Source organism: Choloepus didactylus, chromosome 6 (genome assembly GCF_015220235.1).
Source record: "Choloepus didactylus isolate mChoDid1 chromosome 6, mChoDid1.pri, whole genome shotgun sequence".
Lineage (NCBI taxonomy): Eukaryota > Metazoa > Chordata > Mammalia > Pilosa > Megalonychidae > Choloepus > Choloepus didactylus.
In genome coordinates this window covers 8,336,628-8,360,170 of record NC_051312.1, presented here as the reverse complement: position 1 = coordinate 8,360,170, position 23,543 = coordinate 8,336,628, and the positions used below count along the sequence as shown (strand labels likewise).

Below are 23,543 nucleotides of genomic sequence, written 5' to 3'. Positions count from 1 at the left end.
ATATTCATGTAAGGCCTAACCACATTAGCTCTGGGTGAATCGTGCTTAAAGTTGGGTGGTTAATAATTGGACTGTCAAATAAAACTAGGAAATAGGAATGTGCAACCAGGAACCAATGTCTAGAAGGTTTATACTTTTAAGCATTAACTGTTGTTAGCCAGAATCCATTGAAATTTAGTAGATAATCTGGTTGTTTTAATCCTGCGGAAGGTGACTAACAAGGAAGAGGAATTCTAGGGTTGTGACTGGTATGAAAAGATTGACGCCTCCTGGGAAAGGGCAGGATCACTTTGGTAGAATCTTTGTCTAGGAAGTAATCCTCAAGGCGAAGCTCTTTTCTCTTGTGTAGGTAGTTATTATTTCAGAGGGTGGGTATGAGAGAAGGGATCCTTGGACAAGGTCTCTGAAGGCAAATGGTTTTGTGAGGAAAGGGGGGGTGTACGCCATCAGGATTTTGTAATAGAGGGGTGACCTAGGCAAATCTCTAGGAATTTCCATATCTCTTTTTCATCTATATTTTTGGTTTTTGTTGTTTTCCTTTATTTTTTGATGATTTGTTATTCCTAAACTTGCTCAGTTAACTTTGAAAATCAATCATGTAGAAAATGTCCCCTCCTCTCCCTCCCTCATTACTCTAAAGAATAGAACCAGGATCTACTTGGAGGTACTTTGCTATGTGGATCTGAAACTTAGGACTGTCCTGATTGGATTCTAAAGATATATGTGCTAGAAAGTTACTCAGAGCATTGGATTACTTGGGAATTCAAATATTGTTTAGTATCATGTTCGAAAGCACAGATTTTGGAGACTACCTAGGACTGAAACTAAGTTCCACCACGTACTCTCTCATATTGGACAAGGTACTTAACCTCTCTGTGCCTCTTCCTTACCTGTAAAATGGGCATGGGGATAGGTCCTACCACATAGAGTTGTGAAGTCTAAATGTTAAGATAGTACGTGCAAAGAAGTTTTTAACTTTGAATTTGAAATAGTTTCAAACTTAGAGGACAGTTGCAAAAATAATACAAATCACATACAGTGAACTGCAGCATACTACGCCCCAGATTTCTCTCTTTCTCCTCTCTCTCTCTCTTTCTCTCTCCCTCTCTCCCTCTCTCCCTCTCTCTCTCACTCTCCCCCCCACACACCCTTGTGATCATTTGAGAGCATGTTGCACACATCAAACTCCTTGAACACATAATACTTCCATTGTATGTTTCCTATGAACAAGGATATTCACTTAATTAATCACCTGAAGTGCAGTTATCAAGTTCAAGAAATTTAACATTGATATAGAGCTTACAAATGACAAATTACATATTTATACATTGTAAATCCAAAACCACTGATTTATCATTACATTTTGTTCATTTGCTTTTTAAATCCTTAGGAAATAAAAAGTAGAGTTACAAACCAAAGATATAATAGTACTGGTATTTATATTTATCCATGTCATTATCTTTAGCATAAGATTTTATTTCTTCATGTGACTTCAGTCAGTCAATTGTGTAGTGTCCTTGCTGTTCAACCTGCAGAACTGACTTTAGCATTGCTTATAGGGCTAGTCAAGTGGTGGTTATCTGGGAATATTTTATCTGAGTGTTTATCTGGGAATGTCTTAATCCCTCCTTCATTTTTTTTTTTAAGGATAAAGTCTGTAGTTTATTTAAGATTTGAAATGCAACAAAAAGTTTCCGATCACTCATCTAGCTGAAAAAAAAAATTTGTAGTTACTAGAATTAGTAAACACTTTTCGTTTGTAAATTGTAATGAGCAGTGTTCATTAGAAAGTAACTCAAGATAAAATAAGCAATTAAAATGCCATTTCTTTAGTTTCTTTGGATACTGTTTAATTACCCAATCTATCAAGACTCTAGAAAGAGAAGGATTAAACCAGGTTTTATACTTCCAAAGATACCCCATTTCCTTTTATTGCCCAAATTAAAATTGTCAATTATGAGATGATTAGACAACCATATCAAACCTAAAATTCTAATTTTTTTTACGTTGAGAAATCAAAAATACCAAATAGATTCTAAGTGCTCTATGTTAAATGAAATATATATGTAAAGTAAAATACAATTAAGCTTTAAAACGTGGTATATACATTTTGTGTAAGCATTATATTCTTGGGAATGTAACCTACAGAGTATTTTTTTTACTAAAACTTCAAAACCTTGATACCTGCACATGAAAACTCATAAAAAATATCTAGATACAACTGTACAAAGAAACTGACTCTGATATGCATACTTCCATAGAGAAGTAAATGTTTCAACAGTTGTGTAATTTGGTAAAAGTTTTGAAAGTATGCATATTTTTAAAGTAGTTAGGCTTTTAATAGTGGAGTCTTAGACTATCAGATTTTTATTACTTTTTTCCTTAAAAAAAAAACAATATAATGCAAAATGAAAATCAAGGGTATATGGCATATATTCTTTTTAAAAGGTGGTTTCTTGATTTTTTTCCCCCATAGGATACACTAATTTATTTAAGCATAATCTCTTGACTTTAAACTTTTAAGTTCACTCTGTCTGTAAAATATACTCAGATTCCCTGCTGAAGTGCAATGACTATGCGAAAAACTTAGAAACAGTATGAGTAAATTTCACACAATTACTAATCTCCTAAGAATGTACGATGGTATCACTTTGTGCAAAAGTTTTTTTTTTCTTTTTAACTTGGTGTAGGTAGAATAGCAAGTTTCTGATCTAAAACAAATAATGCATTGCTCTATAAAGATGACAACATGTAAGGCAGTTCAAAGAATGCTGACTAACCAAACAAAATGCAATAATTGGATTATCTTGCTATTCACATCAGCTTAACTTGTTATAACTCATTGCTCTTAAATCTGTACAGCACTCCATCTTACACAGAGTAACCCCACTCTTGATTAATCTGTTCTAAAGTGCCAGTATTATTTACACATTTTTTAGCCAAAAGTCTGGCCAGTTGTGGCATCAGGTGAAGCTTTCATCCCAGCTCTATTATCATTTACATTCACCAAAGGAAATTCTGGAAATTCAGCACTTGTCCCTGGTCCCCGAAGGTTCACCTGTCCATTGGCAGTGCTAAATGAGTAGCTATTCCAGCTCTCGATCCATGATATGGAGCAGAAAGGCTGTTAAAGGAGCTCATTTGGTAACTTGGTGGACAGGCTGAGCCTCAGCTTTCTTCTTAGAAGTCACTTGATCCAAAAAGTCCTGTGTTGATGTGGCAGAAGCGTGGTTTGTCTCATCACCTGAAAAGGGAAATGAGTGTTGTGAATCACCAACTAGTAGTCCAAAGTGGGACTTATCGGAGTTGTTCTTAGTGGAGAATTCATTCCTGATCGAAAGCTATTGATGGGCATGGCTGCATAGATGTGCTTGTCTATGGAAGAGAATGCTGGCTGATTTGGAAGGATCTGGTTATCAGTCACAAAGTTAAGGCTCGGGCTATTCAAATAGGCATCATTTTTGCTAGTTCTGTCCAAAGCCTGCTGTAGAAACTTTGAGTATTCCTGCAATGTTGGCTTTATCTGATGAGGATGCTTGGGAGCTTGATCCAACATTCTCTGACTTGGTGACCTCAGGTACTTCTGAAGAATTTAATGATATGCTAGACGTCACCTCAGTGTCAGCAACACTGAATGATAGCTCATGCTGTCCATTAGCTTTATGGGAATAATGATCCAACAGAGTCTACAGTACTTCATCTGGAATAACATTTTTGTCATGATTACTCTTAATCTCCACATTCAGAGCCTGTGAATCTAATATGGATGCTGTGGTACTTTCATCAATGACACTAGCCACAGCTGCCTGGTGTTACAGAAGGCTGAGAAGCTATGGTACCCACATTCAGCGCAACCCTACTGTTGTTACTTGCTGCTTGAAGATACGCTTCTTTTTCAAAAATTGCATGGCATCATCATAATTAGTACACTCTGCACAGGTTTACTGGGCCCCTTGCAAGTTATCAACCTGATCATGTCAGCATTGCCTTCTGATCCAGTAAAGCTTGTTTATCCACAAGTTCAAAAGCATATTTTGAAACTTTGCTCTCTTCATATGTGGATAAAGGTGAAATTGTTTGATTTTGCTCCAGTGGCTGTTTCAGACTTCTCTTACTATTAAGTTTTTGAGAACCAACTTAGGTGGGTATATTTCTCCTGACGCATCTTCTAAATGCAACCCCCCAACCGGAAAATGTGGCATTTCAACAGCATATTCTGCTACCATATACTCATCTTTTACTTTAGTACTTGAAGAATAAAGAAGCAAGTAATCATTTTTGTCTTTTTTCAGGTCAGATTTGTCCATAGCACTCTCTTTGTCCATCCCAGCTGATTTTTTCTCAGCTTTCTATTTTCTTTTTGGCAGTGAGTTATTTTTTGGTGATGTAGAAAAGCCAGAATCTTCCTCAGATCAGAAGGCCACCTTTGATGGCACATCTGTTTAGTTTCTTGCCATTATTTTCATGGCACATATGTTTATGTTTCAATACACTATCTGTTCTGGAAAAATACTGTAACAGTATTCACACTAGTAAGGTTTTTCTCCACTGTGAGTTCTCTTATGTCTTTCCATATGATATTTTTTAATAAATCGCATGCCACATTTATCACAGCAAAATGGTTTTTCACCATTATGAATCTTCTCATGTCTCTGTAGCAGGTACTTCTGTATGAAACGCATGTCACATTGACTACACTGAAATGGTTTTTCGCCTGTGTGAATAAAGACATGTCTCTGTAAGTGATAGTTTGTTCTAAAGGCAGCATTGCAGTGCTCACAAACATGAGATTTAGGGATTTTCAAACCAAGTGACCCATCCTCATTTACTGTAAGGATTTTTGCAGGAGAACGTTGTTTCTGCTTCTTTTTCTGTAAGTCTACCGGCTCTCTGATTTGCTTTTTGTCTCTCATCAGTTGCTCACATACATCAGTAAAAGTAATTTCCTGCTTTACACTTATCTGAGACTAAGGTAAAAATGAAGACTTAAAGAAGGAAATGCTGTAGAATTGAAAAAGAAATCATGATTGAGTTGCCACCTTTCATAGGCTCCAAAACCCCAGAATATCACCTCAATCATTTATGCCATCAAATTCCTTTATAAAGTATGTCAGGAAAATGCCCATCCTGTCAGATCACTTAGTTGAATTTCCAGGCTCTTGTTTCCTCCCTCTGTCCACGGGCGGGCGCCTGAATCGCGAGGTCACCGACTGCAGGTGGCAGCAGGTCAGACCTTTCTAGGGGCCTTGAAAGGAGGGGAAGGGGAGAGAGGGGAGAACTTTTGCAGTGGCAGCTTCGGCAACAGCTCCCACCCCTTCGCCTTTCTCCTCTTCCTCCCCCTCCCCCACCTTCATTTTTGAAAGCAAGTTTTGCTGGATAGAGAATTCTTAGCTGACAATTTTTTTTTTTCCTTTCAGCCCTTTAAATATGTCTTCCCACGGCCTTCTTGCCTCCATGGTTTCTGATGAGAACTCAGCAATCGTATTGAGGCTCCCTTGTATGTGACACATTGCTTCTCTCCTGCGGCTTTCAGAATTCTCTCTTTATCTTTGGCATTGATAGTTTGCTTATAATATGCCACTGTGTGATTCTACTTGGATTTATCCTGTTTGGTGTTTGGTGAGTGTCTTGGATGTTTATATTCATGCCTGTCATTAAATTTGGGAAGTTTTCTTTCAGACATTATTTCTTAGAATGTTCTCTCTACTCTTTTCTCTCTTCTTCTCCTTCTGGGACTCCCACAGTGCATATATTGGTACTCTTGATGGTGTCCAACAGACCACTCAGGCTCTGTTCACTTTTCTTCATTCTTTCTTCTTTCTGCTTTTCAGACTGGATGATTTCAGTTGCCTTATCTTCAAGTTCATTAATGCTTTCTTCTGCCAGCTCCAATATGCTGTTGAACTCCTCAAAGGAATTCTGAACTTCTATTTCTGTGGTCTTCAGCTTTATTTGGTTCCTTTTCATAATTTCTGTCTCTCTATTGATACTCTTTGTGTTCATCTGTCATTTTTATGATTTCCTTTAGTTCTCTGTCCATGTTTCCTTTAATTCTTTGAGCATATTTGGGACAATATTTTAAAAGTCTTTGTCTGCAATGTCCAAGGTCTGATGCTCCTCATTGATGGTTTCTAGTGCTTTAATCTTCTCCTTTGCCTGGGCCGTCACTTCTTGTTTCTTTGTATGTTTGTAATCTTTTGTTGAAACCTGGACATTTTGATATTTTAATGTGTTATTTCTGGCATTTAGATTCTGGAATTTAGAGGCATCTGTTCTTTAGCTTATATCCAGCTAGTGTTATGACAGAGCTTTCCTTGAATGCCAGGAGCTTAAAAAAAGGTGGGAGGTGGGCGGAGGAAGGAAAAAAGAAAACACCTTTCCCATTCTTGGCAGATTTTTCTGTGTGAGTGCTCTCCTTCTTATCCGTACAGAGAATTTAGAGAATAGTTCCAGGCCAAAGCATAGGATTCTCCTTGGTCTTTTCTGCACATGTGTCTTGTCTTGGGCATGTGCATGTGGCCCTGGGAATTCTCTGGTTCACATGGATAGAGAGGTCCTGTCTTCCCTAAGACACAGTTTCATCATGGTCCTGGGCACTGCATTGTATGTCCCTGCAGTTAATAATCCCTTGCCCCAGGCAACACAACTTGACTGCTTTCCCACAGAATATTGTAGGAGATCTCACTGAGCTGCCTTTTATATGCAGGGCAAGTTCTAGGACAGCGAGTCCTTCAGGCCACCACCAGACAGATTGGGCCAGACATACATGCTTCTAGTATGTGCATAAGGGTTATTCTGTTCCCTCTGGAACTGGGACCAGGAATCTTCCCTGGGAGAGCAGATTCCTGAGGGGTCAGCCAAGGTGCCATGAGATCTTACCACTTTTTGTCCTTTTGCTTGATTTGGCACTCACGCTGTTATTGCAGGTTTTTTTTTTTTAATTTTATTTATTTTTATTGTGGATGTTAACATATATACACAACAGTGCAACTTGCAAGATATGATTTCACAAGCAGTTAGAGAGCAAATCTCAAAGAATGTCATGGGTCACAGTTCCACAACTTCAACCATTTCCATTATTGTAAAATACAGTATACATACAGAAAGGTGTCATCTCTCGATGTGTAGTTCAACAAGCAGCCATACAGGTAATTTCAAAAATTGTTATGGGCTACAGTTTCCACAGTTTCAGTTCTTTCCTTGTGCAATACAAGGTATATACAGAAAGGTGAAGACCTTCAAGGCACAATTCAGTGAGCAGCTATAGAGCAAATCCCAAAGGATGCTTGCTATAGGCTACATTTCTACTATGTCATTTACCTCCTTCCAGCCATTCCAACACCCCAGCATCCAAAAAAATAAATATAATTATATAAAGTTTCTTTTTTAATCTTCATTTTATTGAGATATATTCACATACCACGCAGTCATACAAAACAAATCGTACATTCGATTGTTCACAGTACCATTACATAGTTGTACATTCATCACCTAAATCAATCCCTGACACCTTCATTAGCACACGCACAAAAATAACAAGAATAATAATTAAAGTGAAAAAGAGCAATTGACGTAAAAAAGAACACTGGGTACCTTTGTCTGTTTGTTTGTTTGTTTCCTTCCCCTATTTTTCTACTCATCCATCCATAAACTAGACAAAGTGGAGTGTGGTCCTTATGGCTTTCCCAATCCCATTGTCACCCCTCATAAGCTCCATTTTTATACAATTGTCTTCGAGATTCATGGGTTCTGGGTTGTAGTTTGATAGTTTCAGGTATCCACCACCAGCTACCCCAATTCTTTAGAACCTAAAAAGGGTTGTCTAAATTGTGCGTAAGAGTGCCCACCAGAGTGACCTCTCAGCTCCTTTTGGAATCTCTCTGCCACTGAAGCTTATTTCATTTCCTTTCACATCCCCCTTTTGGTCAAGAAGATGTTCTCTGTCCCACGATGCCAGGTCTGCATTCCTCCCTGGGAGTCATATTCCACGTTGCCAGGGAGATTCACTCCCCTGGGTGTCTGATCCCACGTAGGGGAAGGGCAGTGATTTCACCTTTCAAGTTGGCTTAGCTAGAGAGAGAGGGCCACATCTGAGCAACAAAGAGGCATTCGGGAGGAGGCTCTTAGACACAATTATAGGGAGGCCTAGCCTCTCCTTTACAGCAACTGTCTTCCCAAGGGTAAAACCTATGGTAGAGGGCTCAACCCATCAAACCACCAGTCCCCTATATCTGTGGTCATGTTAGCAACCATCGAGGTGGGGTAGGCCAATACCCCTGCATTCTCCACAGGCTCCTCAAGGGGGCACTACATTATATAAAGTTTCAATATTCATAGGCCTTTGTTAAATCTTATCTTGTTTGTTTCTACCCCTTCCTCTCATTTGATCTCTTTCTCCATCTTCAGAGGTGTCTAGGCAGTGACCACCCTAACTTGTTCATATTGAAGGGGGTGTCAGTAGTATGGGGAAGGGGACTACATCTGATGGTTGATCTTAAAAAGGCTGTTGCCTGTGGGTTTTAGGACTTGTCTGGTACAGGAACACTCTGGTGGATTTAAGTTTCTGAAAGATAAAACTTAGTGAGTGCATCTTTTATAGAATCTCAGGTAGGGACCTAGTTATTTGGGGGACTAATTTTAGTAAGGGCAAGGCATACTGTGGCTATTTGGGATGTCTAGCTCAAGCTTGCATAAGAAACCTCCAGGATAGCCTCTTGACTCTATTTGGGATCTCTCAGCCACTGTGATCTCAGACTGTTACCTTTCTTTTTCCCCCCTTTTGGTCAAATAGGCATTTTCAGTTCCTCGCTGCCAGGGCCAGGCTCATTCCTGGGAATCATGTCCCATATCGCCAGGGAGATCCATTCCCCTGGGAGTCATGCCCTCTTGGGGGTGGGGGATGGGGATTAATGAATTTATTTGCCAAGTTGGGCTTATAGAGAGAAAGGCCATATCTGAGCAACAAAAGAGGTCCCCTGGAGGTGCTTCTTAGGCATAATTATTGGAGGGCTCAGCCTCCTATTTACAACTCTAAATTTCACAAGAGTAAGCCTCAAGTTGAGGGCTTGATTTATTAAGTAGTGGGTTCCTAACTTCACTTAATATATATTCTATCCCAAGATAAAAGTTCAGTTTCTTACATTATCTTCACTTAGTTGTACAATCATCATCTCTCTCAACTTTAAACAATTATCATAACATAATACATCCCAGAGCTCTTATCAGCTGCTAATTTTTCATCCCTAGTATTAGTGTAGAGTTGGCAAGATATTAAATATAGTCATTAATATGTAATGGGGGGTGACAATGTGATTGGGAAATCCATATGGATCACACTCTCCTTTGTCCAGTATATAGATGGATGAGTAGAAAAACAGAGGCAAAAAAAAAAAAAAAAGGGCACCCAGTGTTCTTTTTTTACTTTTTCTTTTTCACTTTAATTTTTATTATTATTTTTGTGTGTGTGGTAATGAAAATGTTCAAAAATTAATTTTGGTGATGAATGCACAGCTATATAATGGTACTGTGAACAACTGATTGTATGCTTTGTATGACTGCATGGTATGGGAATATATCTCACTAAAATTGAGTAAAAAAAAAAGCACAATCCTAGACTGCCTCTTCCAGGAAGCCTGTGGGGCCAGGCTAGCTATTCTTCAACTCATGATTACAACTCACAACCACCCCACTCACTACCACTATAGAATAAGTGAGCAAAGTGTGGCTTACTGAGCACCAGCCTGGAAATCAGGAGACCCAGTCCTTGTCCCAGCACTGCCTGGCTATGGACTGTAGGGAAGTCACTTCCATACTCCAGATTGGTTTCATCAAACAAAGTGAGGGATTCAGCTAGGCGATTTCTAGACTCCATTCCAGCCCTTTCCGTGATGGAATTGTTTGTTCTTTGAGCCTTCGTTCCTACCTCCACCCCTTGTTCAGTGGACTGTTACCTTTCTCAGGTGAGGGGCTGTGAGTCTTTCCCTCAAACTCTGGCTCAGGATCATCTCTACTATCACTGGTTGCACAACGATTTGCTGGAGACAAATAGGGAGATGTGTACAGAGCAGAGAGAAAAGCTGAATGCAGTGGGAGGAGGGGCAGACAGCGTTTTAGAACATTAAAGGCCCAAATCAAGAGAGAAGGTATGGTCCTTCCCACCCAGGTGGGGCAGCTTTCCACACCTCAGGCTCTTCTGCCCTTAGCCAGGAGCTCTGCTAGGGGAGAAGGGGAGGGTGGGAGCTTGAGAGGGGAAGTAGAGGAGGAGAAGGCACGCTCACAGACTCTTCCAGGCCTCCCAACCTGGGCAAAAAAAAAAAAAAAAAAAATGTAATGGGTAGTTTTTCCATACTACTCTGTTGTTAACCCTCTGCAACAGTGTCATACCTTATAAGTATATCATGCTTGCACTTATTTAGGTTTGTGGTTCTACTCTGTGGGTTACATGCCTTTAAGCAACCATTTACAAACATGTTTACTTTCAATGTGTCACCAATACTTATAATCCCATTAACAAACCATAGTCACACCTGACCATTCCCATACCGTTAAGATCACCCTTATTATCATATGTGTGCATATTACATTATCATTCCCCCTTCACTAGCTTCTGACTATCTCTAGGTCCCCTAAATTCTACATTATAAGACACTTATTTTACATTTTTCACTGAGTTCACATTAGTGGTAACATACCATATCTCTCCTTTTGTATCTGGCTTATTTCACTCAGCATTATGTCTTCAGGGATCATCCATGTTGTCATGTGTTTCACGACCTTGTTCCTTCTTACTACTGCATAGAATTCCATTGTGTGTATATACCACATTTTGTTTATCCACTCTTCTGTTAAAGGACATCTGGATTGTTTCCATCTCTTGGCAGTTGTGAATAATGCTGCTATGAACATCTGTGACTGCAGTTCTTTAAATGTTTTCTGGAGCTTTGAGAAAGATATTTCTGCCAGTTCTTACTGATTATTCAGAGTTTCTGTGGGGGGATAAACGCTGTGGCTTTTCACTCTGCCATCTTGACTGGGGCAGAACATGCAAATAATTTAATATGGAACCCAGTATGTAGAAAACATTGAATACAAATTCTTTGTTATCATCATTACTCAGGTTTGAACCTGACCTCTGCCTCTTCTTACTAGTGATACCTACCTTAGAAAGTTGCATGAAGAATAAGTGAAATTAATATATAGTACTTGCACAGTAAATGCAAAAGGAGTGCTTTTGATTTGTGTTTTATAAACCAAGCTGTTATTTTGATGTTCTTCCTTTGGGTCATCTGCTTCTGTCATTGACTAGATAAACTGGTTCAGGAGGGAAAGTGATTTTTTAATCCATCTTTGCTTGGGATATAGATTGTTTAGTTACTTAGCATTTTGAGACTTTTCTTACCTTAAAATACTGTATATCTTGTTCTTTAGATTTGGTGCTTCCAGATGTGAATTATCAGGTAGAATACAGTGAGGAGGATCAGTCTCAAAAAATGGACCCTCAGGGACAAACTCTGCTGCTTTTTCTCTTTGTGGATTTCCACAGTGGATTTCCAGTTCAGCAAATGGAACTCTGGGGTAGGTATAAGAAAATGGGGTTGCCTGCTTGTATGTCCTTAAATGCTAAGGGGATTAAAGAAACTTTGTATGATGCATATATCTTAATTATGGCTGTATCTATTTCTATAGAATAAAGAATTTCAATGAAAATCCTTGCTTAAATAAATAAAACAGAAATTATATGCTCTGTGGAAAAGATCTGTATCTTGATGCATCACTTAAATGACATTCCTAGATTTGGTTGGCCAAGAATCAGCAGATAATTCCTGTAATGCTCTCTACAGAATATATGACCTTAGATAAGTGGTTCTCAGCCTTAAACACACAGTGTATTACCTGGAGAATTTCTGAAAAAAGGCCCAGACCCCATCCCAAAGAATTTAATTTCATTGGATTGAGATAGGGTTCAGGTTTGTTTTTAAAGCTCCCCAGGTGATTCTAATTTGCAACCAGTCTTGAGATCTGTCCTTGACCGCACTGCCTTTCCAGATGCAACCAAGAATTATAATCAGCCATGCCTGGCTTTGGCACACTATCTCAAGAACCACATGAGGGATTGTGGGAGTGTATTGGTGTAAATGGTTTTATGTGATTGCCACACAGATCTCCAGAATGGGAGAAATTATACTGGCTCAGGTTTTCAAGGGAATGTCTTTGGCATTTATCCATCTGATAATAACCTGTTATCAGAAAGATTCCCTCTATTAGAGCTAAAGCAGTGGTTTCATCTTGTGGTCCATGAAGCCGATGAATCAGAATCACCTGGAGTCTTTGAAAATTGGCAGCTTCCTGGGCCCATGATTAAGAATCTGCTCAAGAATCTGTATTTTAAACAAGATTCTCAGGTGATTTTTTTTTACATTTTTTATTGTGAAATATAACATATATACAGAAAAATGATAAATTTCAAAGTATGATTTAACAAGAAGTTAGCAAATTTCAAAGAACATTATGGGTTACAGATTCATAATTTCAGTTATTTACTTATTGTGAAGTATAACATATATACAGAAAAGTATATATATAACATATATACTTTCAAAGTACAATTTAACAAGTAGCTATAGAGCAAATTTCAAAGCATGTTATGGGTTACAAAAAAAAAAGTATATAAAGATTCAGTATTCGTAAACCTTTGTCAAATCCTATCTTGTCTATTGCTATCCATATCTCTTGTTTGATCACTGTCTCAATCTTTAGGGATATCCGGGCAGTGACTAACCTAACTCGTTCATATTGCAAAGGAGTGTCAACATTATGGGAAGGGGGATACATCTGGTTGATGTTCTTGAAGAGGCTGTTGCCTCTGAGTTTTGGGACTTATCTGGCATAGAAATACTCGGGAGGATTTACATTTCTGAAAAAGAACTTAGTGAGTGAAACATTTATAGAGTCTCAAATAGGGACCTAGGTGTTCTTTAGTATTTTCAGAACTACTGTTGATTAGGGCTTGGCATGCTAGTGGCCATTTGAAATATCTAGCTGGAGCTTGCATAAGAATATCCTCCAGGACAGCCTCTTCACTCTATTTGAAATCTCTTAGCCACTGAAACCTTATTTTGTTACCTTTCTTTTCCCCCTTTTGGTCAAAAACACATTCTCAATCCCTCGATGCCAGGGCCAGGCTCATTTGACGCAGGTGATTCCTAACTATAGTAAAGTTTGAAAGGACACCGAGTGTAAGCTGGAGTTGGTTTATGCATTTTAATCCAGTAAACCCAGGGACATAAATTAGAGTGTTTCTCAGTGTCCTCCTAAACTTTCTGGAGAGTAAAGAGGAAAAGCAGAGTTAATAAAAGTTTGGGGAAAGGTTCATAACCTCCCTTTTGGTGCTCTTGATATGTTTGTTTCTCCTTTCTCTGTGGGCCAATGCTTTATCTTGGTATACTTCTCTCTAAGCATTCTAGATTTGTTTGGTGTAGCCTTGCTCCCAGTGAGTTGTAAGAGAAATGAGAGACCTTACAACGCCAGCATTGGAAGAGCCCAACTCTGCTCCCCTCTGCGCCTCTCCTACCTTTTCCCAACGTGTATATACTCTTGAAGAGAGGAGCACTGCTTTCCTGAGCATGACTTGCAACTATTAGAGGAGCTGGTGTTCTCTTTTGCCCTCCTATTCCATGATTAAGACAAGGGGAATGAGAAAATAGAAGCCCCAAACTAATGAGCCTTCGGCAAGGGTGTACCCTGGCCCAGGCCCACATAGGCAGGGTCTGCTTGGTATTGTGGAAAGGATATCAAGCTAAAAACAGGAGACATGGGTTTAATTTTAGCTCTGCTACAAAATTCCTGAATGATTTGGGAGGAGCAATTCACATAAATCATCTGAGCTTCCCTTTTCATGTCTTTAACATGTCTAAATATTAGACCAGATGATATCAAAGGCCCTTCCGAGTCTAAGGACCCTTTAAGACTTAAAATCTGCTATATTCTGGCCAGGAGATTTGTTTTGTTTTCTTTTGTGTTTTTCAGGTCTGCTTGAGGGAGTATTTGTTCAGTTTCCCCTATGGTAACCCAAAGCCTGATACCCTGTTCTGAGTTCTATTCACCATACCTTAAGAACTCAGGTTTCTCAGACACCAGTGCTACCTATCATTCTTGTAGTACTGTGATAATTTATACACTTTCTTTAGCTTGATGCTGAAAGACTGCAGTGTCTCAGTTGTTCTACTCAGTACTGGATTAAAAAGAAATTTGTCCCTGCATTACTAAACGTACTAAGTAGCTTTTTAAATCTCCTACATATCTGGTCGATTAGAACTAGCCTCTGAAGAAGAGGAACAGTGAGGGTGAGTAGAGATGTGGATGTAGATGTAGATATAAATAGATATGGATATAGCAATTTTACCTTCTCCTCCTCTTTTTTACCATATCTTTGAAAGCTTTCTCCAGAGAGCCTTCTTTTAGGAAACAGATTGTGCAGAACTACAGACTGTTTCCATGTATCTTAAAAAATCATGAATTGGCCTTCTGCCCATCTTGTCATGGCAACTTTCTATCATTAACTCGTTATTTTACCGCAAAGTCAAAAACATCTTTGGTATCAGCAGTTTTAGGAATGGACTTATGGCTTTTTAACTAAATCTCTGCTTCCCAAAGGGGTCTACTGATTTCTTGAGGCTAATCTTAGGATTGAATTATAGAAGATAGTAATCTAGATGACACTATTATAGCAGTAACAATACTTTCCTTGGAAGATCACATTGCATATTTCAGAATACCTCATATACATTATTCCAGTTTATCCACACGACTTGCATGTGAAAACAGGTGGTATAAAACCACTTTACATACTGAAGTGGAGAAAAGCGAAGTGACTTGATCACCACTAGGTTGGTGGTAGAGTTGACCCTATTAATTCCAGTTCCAGACCCCTTTTTTGGGTGGGTAGTTGGGGCTTAATATGGGAATTTATTAGCTCACAGTTTTGAGGACAGGAAAAAGTCCAAATCAGGGCATCATCAAGGTGATGCTTTCTTTCCAAAGACCATGGCATTCTGGGGCTGGCTGCCAGTGATCCTTGGTCCTTGGCTCCTCTGTCACATGGCAATGCACATAATGGCCTCTCCTGGACCCTTTGTTCTTTTCCAGGTTCCATTCAATTTCAGCTTCATGCTTCCTGTTGTTTTCTTTCTGTCTGAATTTCATTCCACTTATAAAGGACTCCAGTAATAGAATTAAGACCCATTCTGATTGACTTGGGCCAATTGTAACTGAAGTAACTACATCAAAAGGTCCACATACACTGGAATAGATTAAGGTTAAGAACATGTTCTTCTGGGGTACATACAGCTCCAAACCACTGCATCTTCACATGTTCCAGACTCCTTTACAGCATCCTTAGCAGAGAAATATGGTACCTTATGGTAGAAAACGTTCCTTCTGGCTTGCATTTTTAACCAGTTCTGAGAAAAGCCAGTCAACCTTAGGCCGCCTCACTATCGCATCTTTAAACAGACTCCCTAGTACAGAGTAGGAAAAAAACACTGAAAAAAGAAAGGTTAATTCAGAAATGAGTTTGTCTCCTGCATTGAGATTATTAAATGGTGGTCTATTATTTTATGACATATTTTGCCCACCACTCTCTCATGTTAGCTTTTCTGAACAATGCTGAGTAGTGGTGTCTGTGGTTATTTTATCAGAGATAATCCCACTTTGAAAAGGATCTTCCACCAGCAGTACTCAGAGTGCTCTTTGCAAATCTTTAATTTTATATATGACAGTGGTCTCAACATTTTCTTCACCAAAGCACATCTGAAGGGACTGGCACATTGCTGGCAACTGGCTTTCCACAGCAGTGATGCCAAGTAGAGGTGAAGAAGGCTTAGACATACTGTCCAAGGGCCTGTCCCTTGTCCTCTTTCTCCACTCCTTTGGGAGTCACCAGTATCTTTGTTTATAGTATGTGATATACGTTTCTGTTTTTGGTATGAACTGAACAGGATCCCTCATTTGTTTCTTTAAAAATAATGTCATTCTTCACTTTAATTTTCTTGAGCTTTCTTTCATTTGTAAGTGGGAATTGGGTGGATTTGTAAGTTGCTGGAGTTTTTGTCTAAAAAAAAAAATTTGTGGACAGGTAGATGTGGCCTCTTTTGCAATGCCAAACCCTGACTCAGAGCACATAAACAGCAATCTTAAAGTGGTCCTCCTAGCTCAGGGTTTCCAACATTCTCCCTCCCCTTAGGAGTCCACACTCTGCTGACAACTCATCTCAATACCATTCTAATGGAGAGCCACAGGGTGGTACAAGATTCTGTCCAGATCGTCGTGGACCAGGCTTTGGAACAGCATCACCAGGCTACCAAGGTAGTGAGAGATCTGCAGCTTCTTTTCTTCTACTCTCTCCAAGGAAAAGATAGCGTGGCCATATGGCAGGCAGGGCCCGAGAGCCCCTCCTTCCTTAATGGCTCTTCCTCTCCTCTTCCGACACCGGAGATGCTCGTATACACTGCATCTAGCCTATGGGCTCAAGCTTTAACTTAGATGGGTCACTGGAACCATCTTGCTTAGTCTTACCTTCCAGCAGGTGGGTTTGAGTAAATGGGGATAGAAATAATAGAGAAAAGTGACTGGTAATGTTCCTTATCTTTCTTATCTATGTATCTCCGCTTCCCATGCACACTTCCAGAACTACCGCTTCACTAAATCTTACATCATTCCTCCATTTTCCTAATTCTTATATCACTTTCTTCTTACCTGACTTTCTGAATTCCTCCATTGATTAGTTAGCATTCTCTAGGGAAACAGAATCAACAAGAGATATGTGTAAATATAAGAGTTTATAAAAGTGTCTCACTCAACTGTGGGTATGCATGAGTCCAAATTCCATAGGGCAGGCAGCAAACTGGCAACTCCAATGAAGATGTTTGATGAACTCCTCAGGCAGCGAACTGGCAACTTCAATGAACTCAGGAAACGCTTCGCTCATTAGCCGAAGAAGAAGTGAAGGTCTATCTGTCTCGCTTAAAAGTCTTCAACTGATTGGATTAAATCCAGCTAATTGCATTCTCTCATTGTGGAAGATATGTAATCAGTCACAGCTGCAGCCAATTGATGATTTAATAAATCAGCCTTCTGGTTTATTAACCAGCCATAAATATCTTTGCAGTAACGGTTAGGCCAGTGCTTGCTTGACCAGACACCTGGGTACCATCACCTGGCCAAGGTGACATGTGAACCTAATCATCACAGTCCACTTGTCAACTTGGCAGTTATACACATCACCTTAAACCATACTTTATCTCCAAGTAGAGAACAATAACAGACATATATTTCACCTAACAATAGTCCACTGTCCTGCATACAACCGGAAATGCACTAAATCTCACCAGAATAGGGTGGAAGTCCTTCGGTGACATTAACTCTTAAAATTGATTTCCTTTAACTTAAATACTGCAAAATGAACAATACAGCTTATGTCATATGATAAGGGGATAAGATAGAGAAGAAGGCAAAGATATTTGCTTTACAGACAAATACAAACATACTCATAACAAAATAAGGAGAAAATATTCATGTCATCATAGTCCTCATTTCTGTAACTTGGTCATGTGGCCGTAGTTAATATTTATCACTACCTTCTTCCACTACCCATTCCATGTTCCCTTTACCCTCAGCAAGCACTTCAGCTGGCTGTGGTTCTTTGCTTTGTGGGGTGACCCAAACCTTCATTCTTGAAGTTTCTTGGCCATTGGTAGTCCTCTGTGGATTGGGTTGTTGGCAGTTTTCCATTGACTTTAATGTAGTACTAAGAGATGCCCTAGGGAATCTCCTGTATTCCAGGAAAACTCTTCTTTACCTCCACTTTGTAGTTGTAGTGCTATTTCCCCTTGATAGTCAAGATCAATCACCCCAGCCAATATGGTAATCCCCTTCCTTGCCTGTTGATTCAGAGGCATAAGAAGCCCAAAGTGGCCAGGTGGCAGTCTTAACTTCCAGTTCAATGGAATTTTGTTGTGTTTCCTGGTGAAAGCACTCCTCCTTTTGGAAGTAAGACTTGTAAACCAGCAGAGCTTAAACTGGGACAGGAAGCAAAAATTTTCCTAGTGGATCACTAGGAGTGATAGTGAGTGGTGCCACTCCTGTTTCCACCCCTTGATTACTGGACCCATGAATCCTGGCTATGGGAGAAACAGCACCATAGAGTGGATGCTGATTCAGAGCATACACAGCCTCCTGGAGAACACTGCCCCAACCCTGCAAGGTATTGCCACCTAGTTGGTGCTGTAATTGAGTCTTCAACAGGCCATTCCATCATTCTATCAACCCAGCTGCCTCTGGGTAATGTGGAACATGATAAGACCATAGGATTCCATGAGCAAGTACCAATTCCCTCACTTCATTTGCTGTGAAGTGGGTTCCTTGGTCAGAAGCAATGTTGTGTGGAATACCATGATGGTAGACAAGGCATTCTGTAAGCCCATGAATGGTAGTTTTGGCAGAAGCATTTCATGCAGGGAGAGCAAACCCATATCTGGAGAACAAATCGCTGCCCCTTCCGTGATGGAAGTGGTCCAATGTAATCAACCTGCCACCAGGTAGCAGGCTGATCACCTCGGGGAATGGTGCCATATCAGGGACTGAGTGTGGGTCTCTGCTGCTGGCAGATTGGGCACTCAGTAGTGGCTGTGGCCAGGTCAGCCTTGGTGAGTGGAAGTCCATGTTGCTAAGCCCATGCATAGCCTCCATCCCTACCACCTTGACCACTTTGTTCATGAGCCCATTGGGCAATGACAGGAGTGGCTGGGGAAAAAGGCTGATTGGTATCCACCAAACAGTTCATCTTATCCACTTGATTATTAAAATCTTCTGCTGCTGAAGTCACCCTCTGGTGAGCATTCACCTGGGACAAAATATCTTCATGTTGTTTGCCCACTCAGAAAGGTCTATCTACATATCTCTTCCCCAGACTTCTTTGTCACCAATTTTCCAATCATGTTCCTTCCAAGTCCCTGGCCAACCAACCAAACCATTAGCAACAGCCCAGGAATCAGTATACAAACTCACCTCTGGCCAGTTCTCCTTCCAAACAAGTGAACAACCAGGTGCACTGCTCAAAGTTCTGCCTACTGGGGGGATTTCCCCTCACCATTGTCCTTCAGGGACATCCCAGAAAGGGGCTACAGTGCTGCAGCCATGCACTTTCGGGTGGTGCCTGCATACCGTGCAGAACCATATGTAAACCAAGCCCAAGTTTTCTCTTCCTTGGTCAACTGATTGTAAGGAACTCCCCAAGATGCCATAGCTGTGGGCTGGGAAAGAGAAGGTAATGTGGCAGGAGTGGGGGCCATGGACATTTGGGCCACTTCCTCATGTAACTTACTTGTGCCTTCAGGACCCGCTTGAGCTCTATCTTGTATATACGATTTCCATTTTATGATGGAGTGCTGCTGTGCATGTCCAACTTTATGGCTTGGCAGGTCAGGTAACACCCAGCTCATGATAGGTAACTCAGGGCTCATGATAACTTGGTGGCCCATGGTTAAGTGTTCTGTCTCTACTAAGGCCCAATAGCAGGCCAAAAGCTGCTTCTCAAATGGAGAGTAGTTATCTGCAGAGGATAGTAAGGTTTTACTCCCAAATCCTAAGGGCCTACATTGTGATTCTCCTATAGGAGCCTGCCAGAGGCTCCAAACAGCATCTCTATTTGCACCTGACACTTCCAGCACCATTGGATCAGCTGGATCATATGGTCCAAATGGCAGAGCAGCTTGCACAGCAGCCTGGACCTGTCACAGAGCCTCATCTTGTTCCAGTCCCTACTCAAAACTAGAAGCTTTTCTGGTCACTTGGTAAATGGGCCAGAGTAACACACCCAAATGAGGAATATGTTGTCTCCAAAATCCAAAGAGGCCAACTAAGCATTGTGCCTCATTTTTGGTCATAGGATGGGCCAGATCCAACAGCTTATTCTTCACCTTAGAAGGGATATCTCAACATACCCCACACCATTGGACACCTAGAAATTTTACTGAGGTAGAAGGCCCCTGTATTTTTGTTGGATTTATCTCCCATCCTCTGCCACGCAAATACCTTACCAACAAATCTAGAATAGTTGCTACTTCTTGATCACTAGGTCCAATCAACATGATATCATCAATATAATGGACCAGTGTAATGTCTTGTGGGAGGGAGAAATGATCAAGATCCTTGCAGACAATGCTATGACAGGACTGGAGATTGATATACCCCTGAGGTAGCACAGTGAATGTATACTGCTGGCCTTGCCAGCTGAATGCAAACTGTTTCTGGTGGTTCTTACTGACAGCAATTGAGAAAAAAAGCATTTGCCAGATCAATAGCTGCACACAAGGTACCAGGGGAGTGTTGATTTGCTCAAGCAATGATACCACATCGGGAACAGCAACTGCAATTGGAGTCACCACCTGGTTAAGCTTTCAATAATCCACTGTCGTCCTCCAAGACCCTCTGTTTTTCTGCACAGGCCAAATAGGAGAGTTGAGTGGGGGTGTGGTGGGCATCACCACCCCTGCATTCTTCAAGTCCTTAAGAGTAGCATTAATCTCTGCAATCCCTCCAGGAATCCTTTATTGCTTCTGGTTTACTATTTTGCTAGGCAGGGGCAGTTCTAGCGGCTTCCACTTGGCCTTTCTCACCAAAATAGCCCTCACTCCACAAGTCGGGGAACCAATGTGAGGATTCTCCCAATTGCTGAGTATGTCTATTCCAATTATGCCTTATGGCACTGGGGAAAGAACCACAGAATGGATCCGGGGACCCACTGGACCCACTGTGAGATGGACCTGAGCTAAAACTCCATCGATCACCTGACCTCCATAAGCCCCAACTCTGACTGGTGGACCAGAGTGACATTTTGGGTCTCCTGGAATTGATGTCACTTCTGAACCAGTGTCTAATAATCCACAAAACGTCTGATCATTTCATTTTCCCCAATGCCCATTTACCCTGGTAAAAGGCTGTAGGTCCCCCTGGGGAAGGCTGGGAGGAAGGTTAACAGTTAAATTTTTGGCAGTGTAACAGGGTCCTTCCCCAAGGGTACCCAGCCTTCCCCTCATTCGAGGGGCTCTGTATCTGTAAACTGTCTCAAGTCTGGGACTTGATTAATGGGCCATGACTCTCTGTTTTTTAATTCAAGTTATACTTTTGTTCACTTGACCTAGAATTCTTCTGCTTATACAGTTCAAACAAGAATTTAGTAGATTGCCCATCTATTTTACTACTTGGTACTCTGTGATCTACTAGCCAATGCCATAAGTCTCTGTGACTCAGATTATTTTGACTGCTGCCTTGAGCCTGTTTTTCATTATGGTAGCCACACCCACCTTGTCTTTGGTGGTTAACTGCTGCCATGTGGCTTGACCCAATCATCCCTATTGTGTTTAAGGATTCCAGTTCAGTGACAGCAGTTCCCACAGTAATATCTGACCTGCAGAGAAGGGTAACTACAGAGGTCTTCAGGGATGATGGAGCTAGTCTTACAAATTTATTCCTCATAGTTCTGGTAAAAGGTGTGTCCTCTGGACATTCCAAGGGTATGAGAGCAGATCTTCCATGATAAATCCACTCTAACATTCCAATTTCTCTAAGCCTTTGAATCCCCTCCTCTACATTATACCAGGACAGTTTTGGCATTTCAACCTCAGATAATGCTGGTCACCTTTTGATCCATGTTTCAGCCGACCACCCAAGCAAACTTCTAATCCCTCAAGCTACAACACTGAATGCAGAATCTCTGCTTAGTGGGCCCATATCAGTAAATTCAGCCTGATCCAACCTTATATTCCTTCTACCATTATCCCACACCCTTAATATCTATTCCCACACATATCCCCTGATATCTGTCTGTGTAAGTTGGAAAACTCATACAGTTCTTTGGGAGTATAGCATACTTCCTCATGGGTCACATTTTGTACCTCACCCTTTGGGGCCTGTTGGGAGTTTACTCTAGTTATAGGTCTTAAAGCAAAGACTAGTGGTGGGGGTAGGTCACGAAAAGAATTAGAAGTACCCCTCAAGCCATTTACCTCAGGACATTCATCTGGTGAAACGGCATTACTCTTTCCAGACCTCTAGAGGAGTGAGGGCTGCTTCCTCAGGGGAGGTGATTATAGGTTTAGCAGGCACTGAAGGGTTAATCTCTTTAGGTGGAGGTTGGATGGCAGGCTCCTCAGGGCAGACTGGAGGTTTTGAAGTTGTTTCCTCAAAGCAAGCTGGAGGTTGGGTAGCTCTCGCCACAGGGCAGCCTGGAGATGGTGGGGGGGGGGGCTGTTTCCTCAGGACAGACCACTACTGGTATATCTAACAAAGATTCAGCAGAATCCAGGGTTCCAGTGTCCTCACTGCCATTATTATCAATCTGTATGTCCCCTCCCAAGTTTCAGGATCCCATTCTTTTCCAATCAATGCCTTTTCTTTAACAGTAGACACCCGGCAAGGTTGAGATTTTAGTTTACATTGTAAATCTGCTACTCGCACAATGAGAGTGGGTCTGGTTTTCAGAAATCTCAAGTCTGTGGCCACAGGAAATAAGATTTTCTTTCAAGGCACACATAGAAACCTTTACATATGTCATATATGGCACTTAAGTTTTAAATTTGAAGCCTTTAGCTCGTCCCTTTCTCTGTAAGTTTATCCAGCATATCTAAGAACAACCAGCCAACATCATTATACCTCTTAACTCTGCAAAACTCTCTTAAGTTGTCAAAAACACTGTCACCCAGAGACTTGCTTCATACAAGAGTATGATTAGGAGAATCAAACGGTGATATTTTGCGTATCTTCATTGCCAGCTCACGCCATGGACTGTCAGTGCCATCTGATTATTGGAAATGGAGTCATTAGTGCCTTTAAATCTAATCAGAGTAGAAAATCAATTGTAAAAACCCATTTTAAGATTCTGTTTCTCAAGAACCACTCCACTCCTAGTACCAAGTTGTATTAGTTAAGGTTCTCTAGGGAAACGGAATCAACAAGAGACATCTATAAGATTTTATAAAAGTGTATCACGCAGTTGTGGGTATGCATGAGTCCAAATTCCGTAGGGCAGGCAGCAAACTGGCAACTCCAATGAAGATGTTTGATGAACTCCTCAGGAAATGAACTGGCAACTTTGATGACTCCTCAGGAAATGCTTCGCTGGTTAGCCAAAGCAGCAGCAAAGTTCCTCTCTCTGTCTCGCTTAAAAGTCTTCAACTGATTGGATTAAATCCAGCTGATTGCATTCTCTCATTGTGGAAGACATGTAATCAATCATAGCTGCAGCCATTTGACTGATCATTTAATAAACCAGCCTTTTGGTTTATTAACCAGCCACAAATGTCCTTGCAGTAATTGTTAAGCCAGTGCTTACTTGATCAGATACCTGGGTACCATCACCTGGCCAAGTTGACACATGAACCTAACCATCACATCCATCTTGTGTACTTTGGGTAATACATTTCTTACTTCGTATGGTCCCCCTTTCAGGGGAAAAACAACCAGTCTTTAAAAGAACGAAACTTGAAGCT

The 23,543-nt window shown here is 40.7% G+C and overlaps 1 protein-coding gene and 1 pseudogene across 1 annotated transcript in view; one reads left to right on the top strand and one right to left on the bottom strand.

Annotated features, from left to right (window-relative positions):
- Positions 1 to 23,543, top strand: part of C6H11orf80 (chromosome 6 C11orf80 homolog) — a 104,831-nt gene that overhangs the window by 63,810 nt on the left and 17,478 nt on the right. Inside the window, exons 10-11 of the mRNA XM_037839301.1 lie at positions 11,428 to 11,574; positions 16,241 to 16,362. Coding sequence (XP_037695229.1) covers positions 11,428 to 11,574; positions 16,241 to 16,362 — 269 coding nt within the window. The remainder of the gene's footprint in view (positions 1 to 11,427; positions 11,575 to 16,240; positions 16,363 to 23,543) is intronic.
- Positions 2,936 to 10,540, bottom strand: LOC119538256 (annotated as a pseudogene).